Source organism: Halichoerus grypus, chromosome 6, assembly GCF_964656455.1.
Source record: "Halichoerus grypus chromosome 6, mHalGry1.hap1.1, whole genome shotgun sequence".
In the NCBI taxonomy this organism is placed as follows: domain Eukaryota; kingdom Metazoa; phylum Chordata; class Mammalia; order Carnivora; family Phocidae; genus Halichoerus; species Halichoerus grypus.
Genome location: NC_135717.1, coordinates 163,511,078 through 163,534,425, shown reverse-complemented (window position 1 = coordinate 163,534,425; position 23,348 = coordinate 163,511,078). Strand labels below are relative to the sequence as shown.

Sequence of the window (23,348 nt, the reverse complement as noted above, 5' to 3'; positions counted from 1 at the left end):
TTTAAAAATATCACCCCAGAAATTTCATGAGGAGGGACGAGGGAGGAAAGAAAGAGGGAACACGTTTGCCGGGTGCTGTGGTTGGGGCTTTAGCCTGATCTGGCCACTGCTGCTTGGGTGCCCGTCTCCTACTGGAGCCTGAGCTCTCCGAGGGCAGGCGCACTTCCGTCCCCTTCACTGTATGATCGGGGCTGCAGCCTGCTTGCCACACACGCAGCAAGCACGCCACAGTCCGCAGTCATCTGAGGCCTGAATGAATGAATGAGTAAGTGCATGCAGGAGCTGCTTAGGCTACTGTTCAGTGTGAGCCAGGCTCCGGCCGCAGCTCTGAGGCATTCTGCGGATCACCATGAGGGGCACAGAGTCCGCTCCCGAGGGAAGCAGTACCTCAGGAGCTGGCTTCTCTGCGTGACGCAGCGGGAGACCTATAATGAATGCCCCAGGTGATGGTTGAGTGGAGTCAGCTTGTTGGCTTGTTTGGGGATTACACCAGGGCTCCCCTTGGTACTGCAGATGGAAATCAAAACAGAGGCCTGTTTGCCCCGAGCGCCCGTGTACTGTGGATACACTCTCCTCGGTGCCTCCCCTCCGAGGCCAGTCTGCGGGCCGGCAGCTGATGCAATCACGGCCTCCGCCCTCGCTCGGTCCTGCCATCTCTATCCTAGACTCCCGCAAGCGCTCTGCAGCAGAGCTCCCTGCCTGTACCGCGCCCCTTTCCAGTTTATCCTGAGTACCCCCCTCAGGCGGAGTTCCCATGCTGCCTCCCTGGCTCCCAGCCCCACCAGCAGGATGGAGTGAGGGTCCTCCGCACTCCCATTGCTTGTGTTGCCTCACTTCCTGTCTCACTGGTTCCAGAAACTCTTAGCCAACGCCGACTTAGGAGAGGTGGCAGAGGGCCATGCGAGGAGCGTGGACACCCGGGGGTCACACTGCCTGGGTTCTAATCCTCAGGCAGGTTACTCTCCCTTCTTTTCTGCAAGGATTACCGTGAAGACGTGTGCAGTGCTCAGCACGGTGCCCTGGCCCGTGACCCAGGGATACTAGACTTAATTTTTGGCCTTCAGGGAGCTCTGGGGTCTCCCATAGGAGTCCAAGAAGTCAGTGATGATAACGGCGTGTGAGGAGGGTCACTGACAGAGGCGCTATGTGAGTCTAGAGCAGTGGGACCTCGTAAGGTCCCGGAGGAAGGAAGAGCTGGGGGCAGGAAGTACCGCATAGACAGTGAGGCGCGGGTCCTGAACAACATGCAGAAGGCTGGGGAAAGAAGGCCCCAGGCTGGGAGAGCAGTATCTGTGAACCGCACAGGGGTTGGCCTAGCTGGAGCAAACGGAGCGGGGTGGCTGGTCGGCCACAGAGGCAGGCCGAAGCCCCGTGGTAACAAGTGGGAAGAGACATGCCAAGGAACTGAACTCGACTCTGAATGCAATGACACGAAAAGAGGGAGAGTGTTAATGGCCCGTTGGGTTTTTTCCAAAAGACCCCTCCAGCTGCAGGTAGAGGACAGACAAGCGAGGGGCAAGTTCCGTGCCACAGAGACCTATGGGAGGATTCTGTCACCGTCGAGCTTAGCCCTGGGCTGAGGCAAGGACAGTGGGGGGTGCAGAGACACACCGAGGATGCAGAATGGAACAGGACCGGCGCCTAGCTGCCTTTGAGACCAGAGCAACAGGAAGTGTGCGAGACAAGCAGAGGGCCCAATGCCTGCATTATAGCTACGACCACAAGTTCCACTCGCCAGAGGCCACAGAGGGTTGATTTGGTTTGTTAGACAAGTGAAGAGCCAAAGGAAGTGTGTGGCTTGAGAACGATCTGGTAGAGGGTCCATTTCAGGAGGATTCTTCTGGTGAGGTTGTGTGTGTGGATCGGACTGGATAGGAACAGATGTGAGACCCAGAGACCAGTTCGAGTGATGCCAGGTGACAGTCCTGACCGGACTCGATGAGGACCGGCACCGGGAAGATGGCCGACCAGAGATCCCGTGTGGGGGCGGCTGCCCGAGAAAGGGCAGGACACATGGCAGCTGACTGGGTCCAGGGATTAGAGAGGATGGAACCAAAGACAACTGGCGTGCACCCACGTGCGTGAGAGCGAGTGGAGCGTGAACACTGGCCGAGCACCCACTTTAGTGGGCAGCCACCGAAGGGCGGACGTGACCCTGAGGAGAGGATCCTCCTCTCCCTGGTGACAGACGCACGTGGTACACGGAAGGTACCGACTAACTGTGTTAAAGTGACTCGACCTGCCTCCAGGCGTCCCGAGGCCCGGCGGGCAGGCAGGCGCACCGACTCACCTGTGCGGAGCCCCGGTGGTACGGGGAGTAGTGCAGCGGGCCCGAGATGGCGGCGTCGTGGGGGAGCGCCGGGTACTGGCTCTGCACCGGGGCCGGATGCTGGCTGCCGTAGCCGCCGTAGTTGTAGCTGCCCGTGTATCTAAGACGCCGGAAGCACAGTGGACATCGTGAGTCGGGGCAGGGACAGCGGATCACTTAACACCTCTAGAATCAACCTCATCTTTTTTTCCCTTTTTCTCCTTCTTTTTGGTTCTTATCAGCTCCACCCTGTTGTGGTGAGTTTAAACTCCCAGGCTGATTTTCCTTCTCTCCTCGGCACACCTCCCTTACCACTCAGAGAGCGCTCAGGGGATGAAAGCCTGCCCCGAGCAAAACATAATTAGTGACGGAAACTTCTACTCCCGTTCTGTTGAAAAGCCCCATATTATAGCCTGAAGTCAAATAGGAAAGAAAGAAGAAATTACTTTGGGATTTATGTTTTGTATTGTTCAGGCCTTTGCTTGCCCATGATGGGGCAGGATGTTGTATGTAGTTGCGAGCTCTCTCCGGGGGGGAAACACCATGGGCCACTCAACCAGGTGTCAGAGATCCGGTGCTTAGCCTGGCCCCGCCCCCTTCTAGCTGTGGGACCCTTGCGCGACTCGCAGCCTTGTTTCTCACATCTGTAAAAACGCTGGCCCTGGTTATTCTGAGGGTCAGATATGTGAAGACACTCTATAAAATAGAAAGTCCTATGAAATACAGGATATTCTTATCACTGTTCTTCTTAATAACATCTTCTCAGCAAAAACACGGACATAAGACCACGTGGGTGTCTATTCTGCCATTGCTCCAGAATCGAAAGTTTTCCTGAAACAATTTTCAAAGTCTGTTCTAAAGGTGTGCAAAGATACTCTAAGAGGTCCCCTGAGAAAATAAAGGCTGCCCTCCCACTGGCCAGGGGCACCTGACCCTGGGGACGGAACTTGAGTACAAGCCAGCAGCCAGGCCAGCGCCCAGCCTCGGGGTTGGCCCCTTGCTGCCTTATGCCGGGCCACCGTGTGGAAGACACCTGCGGGCGCCTCCTCCCGTGTCCCCCACAGCTGCTCTGCTGGAACCGCCTCCCGGGACCCCGGTGGCACAGTCTCGCCTTCTTGAGAATAAGGGCCCTTTTTGACGTCATAAGTGCTTTTCGGATGACTGCATGTTAGACATAAGATTAGTGTCTTTTGATGAAGACATCTTGCATGATGGCAAGAAGCTACTCTGATTCAGGTAACACTTCTTAATGGATTTGTAGTTAATTCATCACAGCAACAACACTACAGAGATTTGGGGGAAAATAGGCAATACCAATGATTTATTTCTTTAGGCACAAAGCACCATTGGAACCCACATGGGTTCCCTGAGCCCCGTTAACAACTGTTGCTGTCCAGGGACCTTCGGCCCTCAGGTGGGGAAGACTTCCTCTAATCCAGTCACAGAAGCCCGGGGCCCACCACGAGGTTCTACCGCCTGGGGAAACTGCTGGAAGGGGGTCTTCCGCTGAGGTTCTAAAGCAGAAGACAGGGAAGAACACAGGCTTTGGGGTCAGCCAGATGATCAGTCTGGGCCCTGCGTCTACCAGATGTGTGACCCTGCAGGACTGAACTTGAGCCGTTGTCTCAGTTTCCTCATCTGGGAAATGGGCCCGCTAATGCCCACCTCCAGGGCCGTGTGGGGACTACAACAGACCATCATACACAGGGCAGCACTGAGCACGCTACGAAAGTTCGGCAAAGGACAGCACTCTTCCTGCCCTTGGAGAAAACAGCTGCTAAGTGAGCCCAAATTTAAAAGTACAAGCAGCATCCCAGGCAAGTCACCTACCCGTGCTCCTCTCTGTGCGGATAAACCGGTATCCTGTGTGTGACGGAGGAAGGAGGCACATGAGTACTCCTCATACAGGGCAGCTGTTGGGAGTTTTCAGCCGGGGAACCCGCCGCCGTTGTCACCGTATAGGTCAGAGACCACGTGTATGACTGCATTGCTCCTGCAGAGACAAATTAAGATGCATAAGTCACTCACACATGGAAGCATGCCGCATTCTTAGAACACCTTAGTGGCTTCCCATGCTCTTTAAGCTGGCAGTCAAAATCTTTACAAAGCAGGTGTCTCTGTCCTGGCTGACCTCATGATAAACATCCCCTACTCCCTGCCTTTGTTCTCTCTGATCCAGCCACAATAGCTTTCTTCCATTGTTCCCCAGAGAACCACAATTCCCAGCACCACAGGGCCTTTGCACGTGCTCTTTCTGCTGCCTGAAACCATATTCTTCCCTTAGTACCCACTCATTCCTCATATCTCAAAAGACAGAAGCTGTCTCCTAACCCCAGACTGAGTCAGCTCCCCTACTGCACTACAGTCCTGCATGGTGCCTACGACAATTTGTCATCTTACACCCATTCATGAATGTGATTTACTTAATGCTTATCCCCTCCTAGACTAGAAGCTCCATGAGGTAGGGGCCTTGTCTATTTTACCCACTACTGGATCCCTGGTGCTTGGTACAGAGCCTGGTGGCCCAAAATTTTTCAATAAAAATTTTAAAAGGAAGAAAAGGGAAAGGAAAGCGGGAGGGAAGGAGAGAGGACAAAAGAAAGCTTGGAAGTGGGGTGCCTGGGTGGCTCAGTCATTCAGTGTCTGCCTTCGGCTCAGGTCATGATCACAGGGTCCTGGGATTGAGCCCCGCATCAGGCTCCCTGCTCTGCAGGAAGCCTGCTTCTCCCTCTCCCGCTCCCCCTGCTTGCGTTCCCTCTCTCGCTGTGTCTCTCCCTCTGTCAAATAAATAAATAAAATCTTTTAAAAAAAGAAAAAAAAAAAGCTTGGAGAGGCACGGCCAGGCCAAGTAACTTCTCAGCATTCAACTGAACAGGTGTCAGGGAGCCAACAAACTGCTTAAAGCAGCCCTAAGTAGATTATTGGGCTCTACCTGCCCAGGTCTTTTTGAAGATTATTAGACAGCGACCTTAACGGTGACCTATTCCATGCATATTACTAATTCCATTAATTTACTTTTTAATTGGATACCTTGAAATTGCTAGGGATTGGGAAGCGAAACAGACAATATTTAAACCCCTCAAGATGCTTAAGAATTTTATGAGATGGTTAGACTATAAAAATGGTAATTTAAGAAATCACTAAGTTATACATGCATCGATTTCTGATAAATTTTAGAACGTTGGGCGCCTGGGTGGCTCAGTCGTTAAGCGTCTGTCTTCAGCTCAGGTCATGATCCCAGGGTCCTGGGATCGAGCCCCGCATCGGGCTCCCTGCTCAGTGGGAAGCCTGCTTCTCCCTCTCCCACTCCTCCTGCTTGTGTTCCCTCTCGTTGTCTCTCTCTCTCTGTCAAATAAATAAATAAAATCTTTAAAAAAATTTTAGAATGTTGATCTAGTGGAAATTATTAAACCCATTTTAGGAAGTGGAGGGACTAGGATCTAACACCCCCTTGCAGGCACAGGGGAAGAAGAACTGGTTATGGGAGGCCATTTTTAAGGGGAAGTAAAACTTGGTGCTTTAGTTCTGTGTTTTCTGCAGCAGATCTTTTCTATCTTAACATTCCTGGGGGAAGCTGAAAGAATGGTTTTCATTAAAAAATGCAGTCCGTTCCATCCCAAAGACTTTGCAAACAGCCCATGAGTAGCTGCACTGACGTGGAGCAGGTGAAAGACTGAGCTGGTGGACCAGCACTGTGCCAATTACACGACAGGTTCCGTGCCGGATACTCTGGAAGGCATGTGAAAATGGAATCCTACTCTGAACACATTTGTTTATTATTAAAAGAACTCTGTATTGAACTCTACTGTAAACCGGAGAATCTTTTGGAATGCAAATAACGCCCTTTTTCAATGAAGGGACAGTTTCATTCCAAGAGCATGAAGGAGAAACCATTTTTTGAGCATCTAATATAGGCCAGGCACTGTGCTAAGTGCTTTACAGATACCCTTAAAATAAACATTATCCCCACTTCACAGATGAGGAAACAAAGGTTAAATCTGAAAGAATGTTAGGGAGTGGACAGGAATACAGAAGATTCAAGAAAATAATGTGAATGTGGGAGTGAACAAAGAAATTAAAACTGGAGCAAAACGTGCAACCAGGAATGAGGCTAACCATGCTTACTCTAACTCTTCTTAGAGGTGGGCCTTAACTTGGGCTCAGAAATTTTCCAGGAAACAATGCCACTGGGAAACCTGACAAGTCAGTAGCCATAAGATAGTAAACAAACTGGTCAGGAGTCAACTGTCCTTGGAATTAAGATCAAACAGGAATTTCTTTCAGATGCCCCCATAAAAGGCAACTGGGAACTGCTCAAGTGTCCCCCACAACACCCTTACAATGGACTCCAGGCTTGATTCTCAGGACCGTTCCTTAGGTCCGCCCTTCAAGCTGGTGGTGGCACAATCAAGTCCAGTTCAGGGAAACTCAGAATGTTAACTTGACCGAGGTCCCCGTGGGTGGGACCAGTGGGGTTCCGAACCCCAGTCTGCCATAGGTCTTCCATTCTCTCTACCAGACTGCCTCTCCACTCTGGGTCCTAGTCCTGCTGTGTACTGGCTGGAAGATCTTGGGCAAGTCCTTTTTCTTTCTTTCATCATCTATAAAACAGGCATGATAATATCTATCTTGCAGAACTGTTGCGAGCATTAATTGACATAAGCTTGGCACGTGGGAGGCTCTTGATGATATTCACATGCTCTTCACTATGAATTCAGGTATTCTTGTATCGGACTTTCTTAAAGTAGAGATTTCTCTGTGTCCCATTTCAGATGCCAGGGAAGACAGTCAGATTCTGTCACCAGGGATGAAATTTGAACAGCAACAGAAATTTAGCTAATGATGGCAAACTTCTAAATGTGTTTTTCCATAAAATCATAGGTGTTCTTATTCACCAGTACGGCTAAAAGTACCCCTTCCTGGTTTGCACATGTACATCATATACAAGGAGATAATGACTTTAGCAGGCTGTTAGGCATCATTTATAGTAACTGCAAGAAGACTGGAAAGACGAAATTCCAAAATGATCATGCCCCAGATGACTGGATTATGCATGATTGCCCCCTCTATATTTTGCACTTCATATGAAATTATATTGCTGTTATAATTTTTAAAAGTATCCTTTTTTTTAAAACAGTTTATCTCTAAGCGGTGGGACTGAGGAAGGCTTTAAAATATTTCTTAATTTTGCTTATCTGTATTTTTCTATAATGAATGTGCACTACCTGCGTGAAAAGAAAAACATTAAAATATATTAAACAAATTTTACAATTGGAGATAGAATTGGAGCGGGGTGGGAAGTATGGGAGAACAATGAACCAGCCACAGCAAGCAAGTAATTAACCCTTCAAGCCCCTGGGACCTCGGCCGAGCACTGCGAGGTCAGTGGGTATGTAAAGGAGGCAGCCAAGGAAGCCAAAAGATTTTCTCTTTTTTTCCCCCGGGAGTAGTAGGACGACATAGTGATAATAGCCATCACCTGAGAGAATGCAGTGGAAGTTACTTTTGTATGAGCTCCTGGAGCACAGCAACCGTTCCTTATTCATCTCTGTATCCCCAACAGAGTGTCTGCCAAATAGTAGGTGTTCAGTAAATTTTTGTTTCATTGAAATTGTTGTTGAAGGCGTAAATGCTGCTAGAAATAGACGTTATCAAACAAAAAGCTAGTGGAACTCTTTGAAAAATGGGCTCCTGTGGTCTGGGAAACAAAACCCCTAAATGGCCATGTGCCAGCAATCTAAGAGACCCACTCAGGCAGGCTTAAGCAGATTAACACCTACTGGCTTGGGTGAGAAACCCTTTCTGCCTGGGGACCAGAAAAGAACACCCCTTACATTCCCTTTCCTATCAGTGGGACCTCCAGTGAGAATTGCTGCTTCTTTTTTAAGGAAACTAATAAAAGAAAATGTGTGCAGTTAACAGTTTGTGCTTAATTTTTAAGACCGCTCTGATGCTTTTTACTTACTGGCATAACAATAACAAACCTTCCCTATGTGCTTAATTCCCACATCTTTCTCTTATTCTCCCCTCCCCGTATGCCCACCCTTACTTAAAAGTCTGAGGATCGTGGAGAAAACCCCCTGAGCTTTGAGAATTCTATGAAGATCCCCAAAGATCTAAAAATCCTAGAAAGATAAGTGTTGTCCATGTTGTAGTATTAAAACTAAAACTGCAGGAGAGGAAGATTTTCTTTCTTCCCATCCCCAACAGAATGTTTTTCTTCCCTGAGTTTTTGTTATTGTCATTTTTCCTGGAGGGGGCTTGGAATATAACAGGCGGTCAGAAATAACTTGTTGAGGGGCGCCTGGGTGGCTCAGTTGTTAAGCGTCTGCCTTTGGCTCAGGTCCTGATCCCAGGGTCCTGGGATCGTGCCCCGCATCAGGCTCCCTGCTCCGTGGGAAGCCTGCTTCTCCCTCTCCCACTCCCCCTGCTTGTGTTCCCTCTCTCGCTGTCTCTCTGTCAAATAAATGAATAAAATCTTAAAAAAAAAAAAAAAAAAGAAAGAACTTGTTGAATAAATGAAGGAATGAATGATTAATCATCCAACATGAACCAGACTTCAAGCTACTTTCTTTTTATACACTAATTCACTGAATCTTGGCAATAACCTTTTTTTTTTTTTAATTTTATTTATTTATTTGACAGAGAGAGAGAGAGCAAGAGAGGGAACACAAGCAGGGGGAGTGAGAGAGGGAGAAGCAGACTCCCCGCCGAGCAGGGAGCCCGATGCGGGGCTCGATCCCAGGACCCTGGGATCACGACCTGAGCCGAAGGCAGACGCTTAACGACTCAGCCACTCAGGCGCCCCTTGGCAATAACCTTTTGAGGTAGGTGGTATTACCTCCTTTTTTCAAGTGAGAAAATTGTGGCCCAAGACTTGTTCAAATTTGAACGCGGATCCTGCCCAACGCCAAAGCCTTTCTACAACAACAGCGGCTTCTCACACTTGAGTGTGCGTCTGAATCCCTGGAGATCTTGTTAAAAATGCAGATTCTGATTCAATAGGTTGGGAGTTGAGCCAGCAATTCTGCATTTAAAACAAGCTTCTAAATGATGGTAATGCCCTTGGTCCATGGACCCCACTTTGAGTAGCAAGGCTCTCTAAGCCACTGCCTCCTGTTGTTCACGTGGAGTGTTGAGGGCCATTAAAGATCAGAAGTTGTAGGGTTCTAGTACAGACTTGTGAAAATTCAGGCTACTTTCCAGGCTACCTGGCCGCACCCTTCCTTCAGATCTTGAACTAAACTGTTTGAACATTTTCCCCCGCTAGGATTCTATGAACCATCACAGATGTTGCTCAGGTTTTGATCTAACCTAAGCCTTTTGTTAGTACCTTCCTGAGAAATAAGCTCCTTTAAGTATGTCTAGATTTTGGGGCTGTCTAGACAGTAGCCACTAGCCGCAGATGGCCCTTTAAATTTAACTAAAACAAAATACAATTAGAAAATTCAGTTCCTTAATTGCACTAGCCACGTTTCAAGTGCTCAGTAGCCCTGTGTGGTTAGGGTCTACTGCTTTGGACAGCTCAGATTAAAAAAAAAAAAAAGTTGCTATCATCACAGAAAATTCTATTTGAATGGTGTCCCCTTACAGTATTTGCTATTAAGCAAACATTTTGTGTAAACTTCAAGACTGAGACAGGAAAAGAAGATTTCATATGTATATATTTATCCCATTGGCCATCTATCCTCCAGGGAATAGTGCTTAAGGAGAATACTTGCTGAAGTTGAAAACCTCATCTGTTTGGGTGACTTTATCAGTAGGTCCCGGGCCAAAATCTGATTGATGAAACTGGCTGGGAGCAGCAGATGGATCCGTTCCCAGAGAGAGCTGCTGGTTCAGAATCTGGCCCTGCCTACCTCTGCAGCTTCCCCTGCTGCCACTTTCCACTTATTTATCCACATTAGTCAGTCCTCACTATGCCAGGCTCTTCTCTGCCTCAGGCCTTTGCCCGTGCTGTTCCCCACGACCTAGAATGACCGTTTCCTCTCCCCAGACTTTATGTGGCTGACCCTTTCTGACATTCCGGGTCTTGGATAAATGCTACCTCCTCAGAGAGGCCTCCTCTGACCATTTCCTAGCACACTCTTATTCTCATTATGACCATTTGAAATGGCTTATGGACCTGGTAGTTTACTTCTGTATTGACTCTCTTACCCACTAGGAGCATGCAGGCGGTGACTCTGCCTGTTCTTATCACCCTGTGCCCCCAGGACACAGCACAGATTAGACACAAAAGAAGTCAACAGAACGGACGAGCAAATCCAGAGGCCCCCAACACCAAGCCAAGACCTGACAATGTGAAGTCAAGAAGAGATTCAACAATCTGTTTTCAGTCCCAGCTTATATTTCCTAATTCCATTCCTTTAGAGAAAAGGAAGCAGCAGGGCTGGAGGAGGGGGCATTCACTGGCAGGGACAACTCCGAGGATGTGTCAGTGAGTCATCGTAGGCTCTGGGGCAGGGCTGCCGTGTCCACCATGGCCCACTCCTTTTAGCTGCCCTCAGAATAACTGAGCTTTTGTTATTTGGAAAGAGTAGGAGCCAGTTATCTTTGTTACATCCTCAACCGATGCAGAGAAGATGCAGCTGGGCAGGCCAGATGTTCTACAGTTAGGGCCATTTATAAAGAATTTGCCTTTATTTCTTTAGGCATCCTAGCATCTCAGTGATTTAATTTGCCGGTTTTGTGGTGCAGGGAACCCATGGTGGGAAGGTGAAAACATGAGTTTAATAGTTAACTTTTATTGTCATTGCTAAAGGAGGGACTACTTCAAATGACATCATAAACCAGGTCTTCGAGCCCTTCCGAGGCCTCACAGGGAAAGAGCGGGAGCTATACAGTTTGCGTTAAATGACATTGAAGAATTGCAGCCCAATGTCATGTTAAGTGGGCCAGTCAGTTTGGCACCACCTGCCATGCTCCTGAGGAGGAGAAAAGCCCGTTTTTCTTAACAAAAATGAAGGTTTCTGACCTTTGCTGGGCCAAGATTGAGATGGCAAGCTCACAAAGTTAGGGAAGAAAATGGATAAGTGGGCTAGATTTTACCTCGTGGAAATCTGCTGAAACGGAATCCTTTACCCAGTAACTTATCATGGCCTCCCCACAGACTTGAACATGCCCAAGCAAAATCAGCCAGTATCAGGTTCCATTTTAGGTGCCCAGTACTCCTTTCCTTTCACTTTCTTCCACACCCCCCTCCATGCCTTTAAAAACAATTAATGAAAACAGTCGTAAGAAAACATATTTAGACATACATGTAGGTATGGGCATAGAACGAGACAGAGCCATAGATAAGCAGAGTGGCTGTTTTCCTAGTAAGTCATAACTCATTATCTATAATAAAGGACTTTGTATTCACTAGAGCTTGTACCAAAGGATGCCAAAAGATTATGTGCAATGAATTAATTTTCTCTTTGTGCTCACCAAGCAGACATAATACTGTTCTCTTTTTCACAGCTGAAAAATGGGGAAGTGTCCGTCAAAAGTGAGACATTGATATGTGGAAAAGTTGCAGACACCTGATGGGCCTTGACTCTAACTCGAACTTGATAATACCTATTATCACCTGAGGGATGATATTCAGAGCATGCTGAGACCCAGCAAAATAACTAGGTCACATAAAATTTCATTTAACGTATTAATAAACTGTTTTTAGCAGTGGTGGTTTGGTTTTGTTTAATTTTCCCCACTTCTTGCTTTCTGGTTTGGGTCCTTTTTAAAAATTTGCTTTTGCTTTTTTTTTTTTTTAATTGTTAACCACTTCAGATACTTTTTGGAAAGTCATGGTATATAAATCTGCCAGTAATTTTAAGACGGAAATAAAAATTAACTGGGCATGAAGACCATATGTTGAGTTAACTTTTTAAAAAAAGAAACATGGCAAATGCATTTTATAAGATACACAATAATTGTTTTCCAATTCACAACATTGGTCAACGAAATATTTGCATAAATCCCCCAATTTAAGAAACCTACCATAGTATATTTCCTAATATCTTGGGATATTAGGAAATATCAGGGATACATGTGCTTTATAATGCAATATCTATAAAACCATACATGTTGTTAGGAAATTATGTCTCCTCCAAGACCATGACCCACATGCATGCCAAGATCCAGTCCAATTTAGCAATGGAGTATTTCAAAAGTGGTACTTGAGAAAAATATTACACATAGTTTTATCTAGGATGACATTTTTAATGCCCCCTGGAGATGTCTGAGAACAAAGCAGGAATGTGCCAAAATCTTCAAAGGTTACAATCATCTGAAGAGAACCTGTTTCACATTTGTATTTCTAAGAAGCTACTTTTATGACTCTTGAACACATTGCACAGAAATCTCTGAACACATTTATGATATTCCTGTGGGTTTGACTATCACACCTGCCACACCTTGAGGCCTCCACAGTGCTGTGAGGAAAACCAGGCAGACTCACTAGCCGGGTGAAAATTATGAAGAGATTCTAGACATCCTGCCTTCACAGCCCTCCTGTCCCCTTCTTTCCTTACAGTCTCCTTGCTGGACAAGCTGCTACGCTGCAGGAAAGTTCTCACCCAAACTGCTTCTGCTCCACAATGCACGACTGTTTGATTTGCATAATTTCCCTGTTTATTTTCGCAGTGAGGATGTTATCACCAACTGGCTCACGTGCATCTCCCAGGGGGATGGGGGTGAGGCTGAGAGCCCTTCTTACCCTCCTGGTTCCTTCCCGACTAAGGCGGAAGACTGCGGATCGCTGCCCCATGCTCCGGCCTGGGGAGGACCCCTGAGCAGCTGAAGAGCTGTGAACAGGGCTCAAGTTCTCTTCCCGTTTCATTCACAGTGACTAAGGTGGTTCTTTCCCGTTCGGCTTTCCTTCCCAAGCCTCCTAAGCAGGAATAACAAGAGCCCACGACGGAGGGAAAATGGGAGGGATGGGTGGTGGTGGGGTGGGGGGGGGTCGTGTTCTTCCTCCTCAAAGTGGAAACAAAACACGATTCCAGGTGCATCCATGTAAACAGATATGTGATGCCAAAATGTAAATTTCCACAGAAGAGGAGGGCACTTTCCAGCTGTGTACCCAACGTGAAATCAAAGCTCCATCTAATGCCAATTACTGACCACCCTACTTCTCAATACTCTGAAGAATCCGGTCTCCTTAGTGGTCCCTGACAAAGGACCGCTGAGTTCATTGGCAGGCAAGTTTCCGCCCCTGGCCAAGTGCAGAGAGGTCAGACACATTATAGGTTCTTAAGCACCTGCTCATTCCCTCTCTGAGTAGCACTAGTTCTCAAGAGAAAGGAAACGAGGGAAGGATTTAATCGAAGATTCCTAGGATATATACTGTATCTTCTCTGAAAATGACATGCTCTCTCTTGCCTCCAGGTCTTTGTACTAATACTTAGTCCTTCTGCCAAGACTACCTTCTCTCGCATTATTCAGCCTTCCCAGACCCTCCAGATACACAGCCTCATTTTGTGCTCTATTCCTTTCTCCCCAAATCAGCCCAACTTAGCACTCCTCACATTATTTGTGACTGCCAGCTTGCTTATCAGAACCCGAACCTCTAAATAATAAACTCCCAGGAAGCAAGGACCTCAAGTGTTTAGTATATAGAAGCCACTGGAGAAATATTTATTGGATAAATGGATAGATAAATGGGTGGACATGTAAGTGAATGAAGGGGTAAAAAACGACATCATAAATAGGGCAATCTCACCCTATTTATTTGGTCTTCAAAAACATGCAATTTAGTCCCTAGTCTATTCTGAAAACAATTCTATTCTAAGTAGAACTAGGATATAAGTAAGCCCAAGCATGCTGTGATGGTCTGGAGGAAAATTCGAACCCGGAGGGTGAGGGAAACGAAGAACATGAGTAGGACTTCTTCAGGCAGAGGGGGAAGGAGGAGAGCCCCGGAGGGGGAGCAGTGCGAGCAGCGATTTGGAGAAGGAGCCTGCTCACAGGCTTGAGTGCAAGGTGGTGGACTCGGCCCCCACACTTTGAGGATGCACAGCTTCAGGGAAACCAGCCCGGTGGGCCTCGAGAAAGTGGACAGACAAGAGTGGAGGCAGGTCACCAGCTTGAGAGGCCGCTGGGGGTTCAGGAGAGGTGGGGAAGGCCCGAACACACGGCAGTGGTGGGATGGGAAGAAATGGGTCCGTCAAATTACCCTTCATTTCCCACCCGTTCTCTGCAGTTATATGAGGCCGTGTGACTGAGTCCTCGCTTCGGGGAATTTAAGTGGAAGGGACCCGGCACCACCTTCAGGCCAGGGCCTTTGAGAGAGTGGGCTTTCCTCTCCACACCCACCTTCTATTTCTGTCCGCTGGTTGCAGACTTGATGAAGCCCAAAGGCAGTGGGCCTCAAGCTAGCGTGTATCAGAAGCACCTGGAGGCGTGTTAAGCAAACCTCTGGGCCTCGCCCCTAGAGTTTCTGATTCAGAAGGTCTGTGATGGGACCTGATAACGAGCATTTCTAACACGTTCCCAGGAGATGCTGAGACTGCTGGTCCACGGACTGCACTTTGAGAACCACTGCCCTGGGGTATGGTGCAACCTAATCTTGAAAGACCAAGTGTTTCCAAATAGTTGCATTAAAGAGAGCCCCCTCTCTGACCTAGACCCCCTGCCAGGACTGTCTACAAGCCCGAAATTGGCTTCTCCTGTGTTAACTCCATACATTTTAGATCTGTTACAGTAGCTTAGCCTATCCTAATAATACAGGAGCTGAGGGGAAAGATTTGAAGCTGCCTGCCAGATTTGGGGTTGGGTGACTGGGAGAATAGTTAAGCAGGTTTGGAAGGAAAGAGGATGAGTGGATTATCACAGTCTTAGGAGCCCTCCACTCCACAAGGACTGGTCATTCTGCTGGCTCAGCCCCACCCAGGGCCCATCTAGCAGAAGGTCATGTCTGCCTTTCATTCCTCTCCTGTTACTTCCTTGTTGCCTCCTAAGGCCGCCTTCACATGTCCCCTCTCTCCTGCAAGCTTCCCTCCTGCCTGCCAGAGTTCATTGGCAAATGGACTGCTGCTTCCTCTGGCCCCTGTAGCATCGGCCGTAGCCCTCACCTTCTTGGCATTAATCACAGTAAGCCCTTCTGTCTGGATCATACCTCACTGTTAGCAAAGCACTTTGGCCTCTCTTACCTCATCTGATCCCCACAGCAACCACATGAGCTGCTCTAGAAGCATGCACACGCATGCACACACACACGGTGTGTTATCATATATTAGCTAACACTTGTTGAATATTCCACCTACACAATCTCACTTCCATGAGTCTCATGAGCAATGTCTTAAGGACATTTGTTGAATGGCTGAGTGACTGTGGTGCCTGGAACAAGGGATTTAAGCTTTCTCACCCTCCACTTCTCCTCCACAACCTTGCAGGGTTCCCCGGGTGACAGCGGACCTTAGCAACTAGTTATTATTATCCTTGTATCACCTCTTCTTCTCCATTTCTAAACCATGTCTTGGCATTCAAGATCCTTCAGGAAGTGACTCCAGCCTCACAAGATCCCTCCACAGACCTCCTACATTTCAGACAAAGTTTCCCGTGCCCTGAGAAGGCCCCACACGTCCCCACCCCTGTGCATCTGTTCACACCGCCCTCTGTCTAGAAGGCCCTTCTGCTCCACCGTCCTCCGTTAAAATGAAGATCCACTCCTTTGTGAGGTCTTCCTCAGTGCCTCCCACCAGAGGGAGTCTCCGCTTCCCTGGGAACCCCAGAGCATCAGTCTGTACCTTGCTTACCGCCCCCGCCTCGACATGGTTGCCATGTCTTAGCATATGGCTTCCTGGCTGCCCTACTTTCCAGAGATGCCTCTCAACTTCTGGTTCACAGAGCTCCCTTTCTCGTTTTCAAGAAAGAATGGCTGTGTATTAATTTATGTCTCATCATTTCAGTGGCTTAGTTGGGGGGATGGTGATTATCATGTACTCAATCTGCCAACTTGAAAACAAAAGCATGAAGAATATGCACATACGAATAAATGAGTAACTGCAAGGCATCTGTAAATCCAGGCGAATACTTGGCATTGTTTTGGAGGGTTGAGGGGAAGAACGTTTTTCCAGAAAGCTCTTGCTTTAAATACCAACTCTGCACTCAAAGCCTCCGGGGGGACCTTTCGTTACCTGTGGTGCTGAGGCCCGTGTACTCAGGGGATGGGTGGCTGACGGGGGAGGACGGAGGTGGCACTTCCATGGACGTGGCAGATTTTGCTGGTGAAAACGATGGCACCGGGGAAGGGGTTGGCGGGGTGGCCTCTGTCAAGACAATCTCTTCTCGGACTTCTGCTATGGGTAGAGAAAGGGTGGGTCCTCAGAGCCAAAGGTCAAGGCAAGTTGTCTTTAAAGGACTTTAAAAATGGAAATATTCTTTCTCATCTGTGTCATGTCACCCTTCTGCTTCAAGCCCTTTGATGATTTTGCACCACCATCATGGTGTGCAAGGCAATTCCATACACATGTGTGCCCACTCTAAAGAAGAAAAAGACATCACTGGTTTCATACCACTTGGCCTGCCCACAACAACTAAATTCTTTGGAAGACAGAGCTAAAGAAACACAGAGCATGGAAGTAAGGGTACAAATCAAATTGCCAAGTAGAGCAATTCCCAGTGAAATGCCGGCTTACCAGTGCTTCCTTCTCCCTTCATGGCTCGCATGAGCTCATTGGCCCGCTCCTGACAGTGTAGGGATTCTAACAGGTAGAGCACGTAGTCATCAAACATCAAGTGAATTAAGTGAAACGACCCTGGTAAGAGAAGATCCAAACAGAAAGGTAAGTCATGGCAGCTCATGTACGCCCCTCCACCTGCTCAATCGTCCATGTTACCTTGGGCTCCACTGCTCTGTTCAAGTCTCTCATTCCCCCACTCCATTATCATCTCTGCATGGTCAAAAGTTGCTCCTCTTTGCTGTATCCTCAGCCTAGCCTAATGCTTGACATAAGCTGTCACTAACACTTTGTAGCAAGTGAGTCTTTTCCTTACTCAATCTGGCTTATCAAAAATGGCACCCATTGAGCCATCTATCCAAATGCCATTGAGCCAGCTGAGCCCTCATAGACCCACTGGCCTCATCCTCATCTGAGCATGACTCACTTTGTTCACCATGTACTGACATGGTGTCTTTCATTTTTATCTCTTCCACAAGTTATGTTTTATTTCCCCGATTGGTCTTTAAGGATGTCCATGGCAGGGATTTTGCCTTCTAGTTCCCTATACCGATGTACCTGACAATCCTGGGAGCAGAACTGAAAATTAAAATCTGCAACAACTGAATTATTTCCTTAAATGTTTCTGAGACCTCTGTTTAACACATGGTTCTTAGAAAAGGTATTAGATTGAAAATATATGGTATTCTCAAATTCTTAAGAGTAGATTGTTTCATAAAAAGGGATGTAAACAATCCTCTCCAAAGATTTTTCCAAAGTGCCAGCCTCTGTGTTTAAAGTCTTATATTCTCTCATTTAATCTCTACAACCACCCCATAAGGTAGGTACTTATATTCCTATTATAACACATTATTTCAAAACCATCTTTTCTTGCATGTCGTGCTGCCACCATGGCCAGTCGGATGATCCACATGTGGAAGGGACTCGATTAATGTCTGCTGTAATCAAGCCTCAGGAATGCCAGAGCCAGAGGGGCCAAACCTTCGTCTCCAGTCCCATGCTTCCAGCTCCCAAGGGGACATCTCCATGTAGCTATTCTGCTTCCCATGAAATGTCCAAAACTTCTCACCCACCTATGTACAGCTGACCTCCTTTTCCCATTTCCCTCTAGTTTGCTTTTTTAGAGGACATGGAAGACTCTCTGGTATTACTTATACTGTGATTCCATCATCACCACCATGACCTTTATCACTGTCCTAGTCATAGTCATCATCATCATCGTCATGCTTACCACGTGCCCAAACTCTACTAAGCCCTTAACACATGTCTGCTCCTCACCACAGACTGGGATAGGTGGTACTGTCCTCCCTTATGGAGCAGGAAAGGAGTCTCTCCATTAGCAGTATGTAGGGATTTGCCTCAATTTGGTCTGGCTCCAAAATCTGTTCCCAGTCCCCTACAGATCATCCGGTTCAGTCTGCTCACAGCACAGATGGGAAAATCAAAGACTAGGTCCCAGAAGGGCCCTTTGAGTTGGGAGCTGTGCCTCTTCAAGTCTCAGGAATAGGGTGCTGGGGCTATAGCTCCAGTTGTACAACTGGTTAGTGCACGATACTTGTAAGAAATAAGGTGATGGGGGCCAGCTGGGGGTAACAGGACGACTCCTCCTTGGTGGAATTCATCACTCTTCTTTTTAATTCCACCTTCTTGGTGGAATTTATCAATTTTCTTTTTAATTATACCTGGCTTCTGCACATACACACAGACACACATACACAACCTTCTATAGAAGGCTATAGAAGAAAATCCTCAGCTTAACTCTGAGGCCAGTGGATGCCCAGCAGGTCACACACACCAACTCCTATCCCCCTCTCTTCAGAGCCTGCCACAACCTCTGGTCCTGGTATCCACAAAGCTCAAGGCCAGGGCCCCGTCCTATACTTTCTCCACATTCTTCCTTCATCCCCAGAGTGTTGTGTCCATTCGAAATTCAGAAAGGGTCAGGTTGTGCTAAATCACTGTGAGATGCAGTCTCCAAAGCTCAACTTTCCATCCACTTCCCCAAAATGGGTCCCGTGAACCACTGAGGAGGTACAGCATTGTGGGTAATTGCATGGGCACTGGATCAATCTGCCCAGGTTGAGATCCAGCTCTGCCACTTAGTAACTTAGACCCTGGATGAGTTACTCCTACTAAATGTTAAAAACAAAACCAGCCATTTCTTGAGCCCTTGCTCTGTGGCAGATTCATTATCTGTATAGACCCATATAAATGTGCAGAATTATTATCACACTTAATCCTCATCACAACTATAGGAGATGAGTGATACTCTCCTTTTGCAAAGGAGGACACTGAGACTTAGAGAGGTAAAGTGTCCAATGTCACACAACTAATAACTGGCAGAACTGGGACTTGAACCCAAGACTCTCAGATTCTGGAGTTGTTCTTCAATCATTATGCAACACAGCTCTCTAAAAGGGAAGACAGTACAACCCCTTGTTTTGGTTACAGAAGTACTGACCATAATGAGGAAAAGGACACACTAGTTGTTTAATGAATGGTAACTACTTGTTATCTGTAAAGTCCCTTTTGCTCCTGATGTTTTAAGATCCCATAGGATATTATATCATAATATGATTGTTTTGCTCATACAACCAAAGAGGTCAAAAGATAGCATCAATTACTTGAAAGGGTCTTCAAAATGAAAAAAATATTTGCTGCAATGTTGCTCTAGGTCAGTAAGGATAGAAAGAAATACACTGAGGAACAATAAATTAGAATGGAAAACTCTATAGATAATGAAAATGGGTTTAGTAGTTTCATCACAGGCAGATGCCTTGGAAATCATCTATACACCCTTCTCTTTTATAGACAAGGAAACAAAGATTTGACGAGGTGAAGAAATTTGCCCAAGACTGCACAGTTAGAAACATCAGATCTGGGCTTGGAGGCCAGTACTCTGGGGCAAGTGTTGATTCGGGGCTTCAAGCTCTCCTCCTTAATGGCTCTGATCAGTTACCCAACTGGTCTATAATTTTCAATCACCTTTTGAAGAGTTTGTAGAGCTACTGCTACCTGCCTAATATTGTGCCAAGTGCTTTCAGTACAAAATAACTCAAAGCTCAGTCCCTGAATCCACAAAAGCTACAAGGTCCTCCGTAGCAAAAGTCAATCATTAAGATAATTGGGCAACAAACAGTTCAGTGCTGGGGCGGGGAGAGGGCCATGGCCATGAGAACAATGCAAGGAGAAGAGGGCAAAGTGAAAAAGGGGATACAGAAAGACTGAGAGAGGGAGAGAGGGGGGCAGGATGGAGGGAGGAAGAGAGCAACATCAAAGACAGAGACACTGACGGGAGAGAGGCATTTACAGCTAACATCCCCTGCTTTATTTCTCTCCCTAGTACTTATCACCGTTCCCTATACTTTATAACTTGTCTGTATCACGTGCCTCCCTACACTAGACTATAAGCACCATAAATGCAGATGTGTATCTGTTCTTTTTCCCCCACTGTTCTCCATACCCAGTGTCTACAACAGTGCCAGGCACAGAGTAGAGGCTCAATGACTATTTGTTAGATCAACCAATCAAGTGCGCAAGCCCTGTGTACCATCTGCACTGTGCTAACCTCTCTTTCCGGCAACACTGTGAGACTGGCATTATTATTATCTTCAACTAACACATGGGGAAATGAAGGCTCAGAGGGTTTAAACAACTTGCCTAAAGTCACAGAATCGGCATCTGAGCCTGTTATGGATAAAGGTATTAGGACACACACAAAGATTTTTGTTGCTGTTGCTACGTGTTAACATAGTTTGATCACATTTCATAGAATCAAAGCATTTCTCTTTTCTTATGAACAATTTCAAATATATAGAAAAGTACACAGAATTTTAAAATGAACGGCAGTATACTCAACTCCTGGCTTTATAGCAACTTACTATTTTACTATGTTTGAATCAGATTTGTTTTTTAATTGAAGATAAAGATGAAGCCTCTGTGTTCTCTTCCTTAATTGTATTTCTCTGCCTCCTGGTGTTCATCCCCTAAGGTAATCACTGACTTGAATTTGGTATTTTTATTTGTTCTACTCTTATTACATATAATTATGTATCCATAAATAACGTATGGTGTTGTTTTCTGTTTTCACACTTGCTGTAAATGGCATCATACTTCACAGAGCAGTCTACAACTTGCTTTTGACAATCTATCCACATGGACGCATGTTATGCAGCTCCAGTCGGATGGCCACTGTCTGAATATACCACAGTTTATTTATCCGTTCTCCTGGTGATGGAATTTAGGTTGTTTATAACTTTCCACTATTGGAAACTGACACTAATGAATACTTTCTGTACCTGTTTTCTTGTGTCTGCTGGGTCCAAGACTGCCTGCATCTTTAGTCTTATGAGATAGTGTCCAATTGCTCACCAAAATTTTTTACATTCCTACTGATAGTCTATGAAATATAATATTTGCCAGTCTGAAGGGTGTGAAATGTTATCTTACTGTCTTTATAATTTGCATTACCCTAATTACTGGAAAGATGCACATCTTTCCATTTGAATTTCCCCTTCTGTGAATCACCTATTCATATACTTTGCTCATTTTTCTGTTGGGGTATTTGAATAATATTGGGGTATATGAATTTCTATTGGGGTATTTAAACAATTTATTTAGAAGGGTTTATTATATATTCAGTTTGTTTGTTATATGCACTGCAAAATATGTTCTTTTCTGTGGCTTTTATCTTTTAACTTTGTTTAAGGTGTGCTTAATAAACACAAGTTTGAAATCCAAATGTAGTTATTTTTGCAATATTTTCTTTATGATTGGTCTTTTTTTGTGCCTTTTTAAATAAATAATTTACTACTTCAAGATCATAAAGACATCATTTCTATTTTCTTCTAAAAGGTTTAAGGTCTTTTTTTTTCCCCATTTAGATGTTTCCTTTCAGAAGTTGTAGACAGGGGTCTAATTTTCTTTTTTGTACCCTAAAATGCTTGTCTAGAAGAAATTTGTCTAATCCACTGATTTTTAATGCTATCTGTGTCATATATACAATCCTCTTGTTTAATAGACAAGGGACAAGGATCTGATTAGGGGAAGACAATTTTCGTATCCATCTCTCTTGGGCACCCCTGTTCTGTTTCATTGCTCTACCCATCTAACCATGTTACAAACCCACATTGTCTTATTCCATAACAAGTATGAATATCAGGTAAGCCAGACCCTACATCTTGTTCTTCTTCACCTTCAAAATGTCTTTACTATTCTCGGCCTTTTGCTTTTCCACATGAATTTTAACAGCAGATTGTCAAAATCAAAGGGAAAAAATTAAGAATTAGACTAGAATTCTATTGAATCTGTGTATTAATTGATAGAAGGCTCTCCTTGATGTTGACTCTTTCCAAACATGAACAGGAGATCTTCTCCTTGAAGATCTTCAAACAATTTTTATTAGAATTTTATAGTATTTTTTAGTTTCTTTTGCTCTCTTGAATGGTATATGCATGTGTGTATTTATATATACTATGATATATACCTAATATATGTTAGTATATACTTAATATATACACAACTCAATAATATTTTCTAATTAGATTCTGGTTAGTGCTAAGAATACTAATGATGTTTTTAAAAAACTGAATTGAATAATCTGGTTGAATTCTTATTTGTTCTATTAGTTTGTAGATTGTCTTTTGTCAGCCATCATGACATCTATAACAAAAGGCAGTTTTGTGTTTTCCTTTTCAATTCTTAGATTTCCTTTTCTTATTGCATTGGCTAGGACTTCCAGTCAACATTTATTAGAAACAATGTTAAAAGGCCTTCTTATCTTCATGATTTGAATGGGAAACCTTCCTAAAGTTTCACCAGTTAGTATGATATTTGCTGTAGTTTTGGTTACCCTTTAAACATATTAAGTAAATTCCCCTCTATTCCTAGTCTGCTAAGAGTTTTTTAAAATCATACCTGGGAGCTGAATTATATCAAATCCTTTTTTCCCTCTATGTCTATAGAGATGATCATATGATTTTTCTCATTTAATCTGTTAATAGTGTGTCAATTAGTAATTTTTCTGACTTTGAATCATACTTGAATTCTTGCCGTAAACCTTATTAATCATGATTTTAAAAATTTTGCTGCTGGATTTGTTCTGCTAGTATTTTTATTTATAAGGTTTCATCTATATTTACGTGTGGTTGGGTCAGAATTTTCTTTTTTTTTTTTTTAAAAGATTTTATTTATTTTTATTTGACACAGAGAGAGAGAGACAGTGAGAGAGAGAGCACAAGCAGGGGGAGCGGCAGGCAAAGGCAGAGGGAGAAGCAGGCTGCCTGCTGAGCAAGGAGCCCAATGCGGGGCTCGATCCCAGGACTCTGGGATCGTGACCTGAGCCGAAGGCAGCCGCTTAACCGACTGAGCCACCCAGGCGC

General features: G+C 45.5%; 1 protein-coding gene and 1 long non-coding RNA gene across 5 annotated transcripts in view; one reads left to right on the top strand and one right to left on the bottom strand.

Annotated features, from left to right (window-relative positions):
- LOC144382412 (uncharacterized) overlaps positions 1-12,131 on the top strand; it is a 30,425-nt gene extending 18,294 nt beyond the window's left edge. The window contains exons 2-3 of the long non-coding RNA XR_013449333.1: positions 8,954-9,135; positions 11,768-12,131. This is a non-coding gene — a long non-coding RNA (uncharacterized LOC144382412). The remainder of the gene's footprint in view (positions 1-8,953; positions 9,136-11,767) is intronic.
- Positions 1-23,348, bottom strand: part of RFX4 (regulatory factor X4) — a 155,530-nt gene that overhangs the window by 7,522 nt on the left and 124,660 nt on the right. For 2 of the 4 annotated variants that reach the window (XM_036083140.2, XM_036083142.2), the window contains 4 exons: positions 16,927-17,046; positions 16,426-16,587; positions 4,139-4,301; positions 2,291-2,429 (listed from right to left, as the gene is read on the bottom strand). In XM_036083140.2, the coding sequence (XP_035939033.1) occupies positions 2,291-2,429; positions 4,139-4,301; positions 16,426-16,587; positions 16,927-17,046 (584 nt within the window). The remainder of the gene's footprint in view (positions 1-2,290; positions 2,430-4,138; positions 4,302-16,425; positions 16,588-16,926; positions 17,047-23,348) is intronic. The other 2 variants (XM_036083141.2, XM_036083143.2) reach the window with 2 other exon arrangements.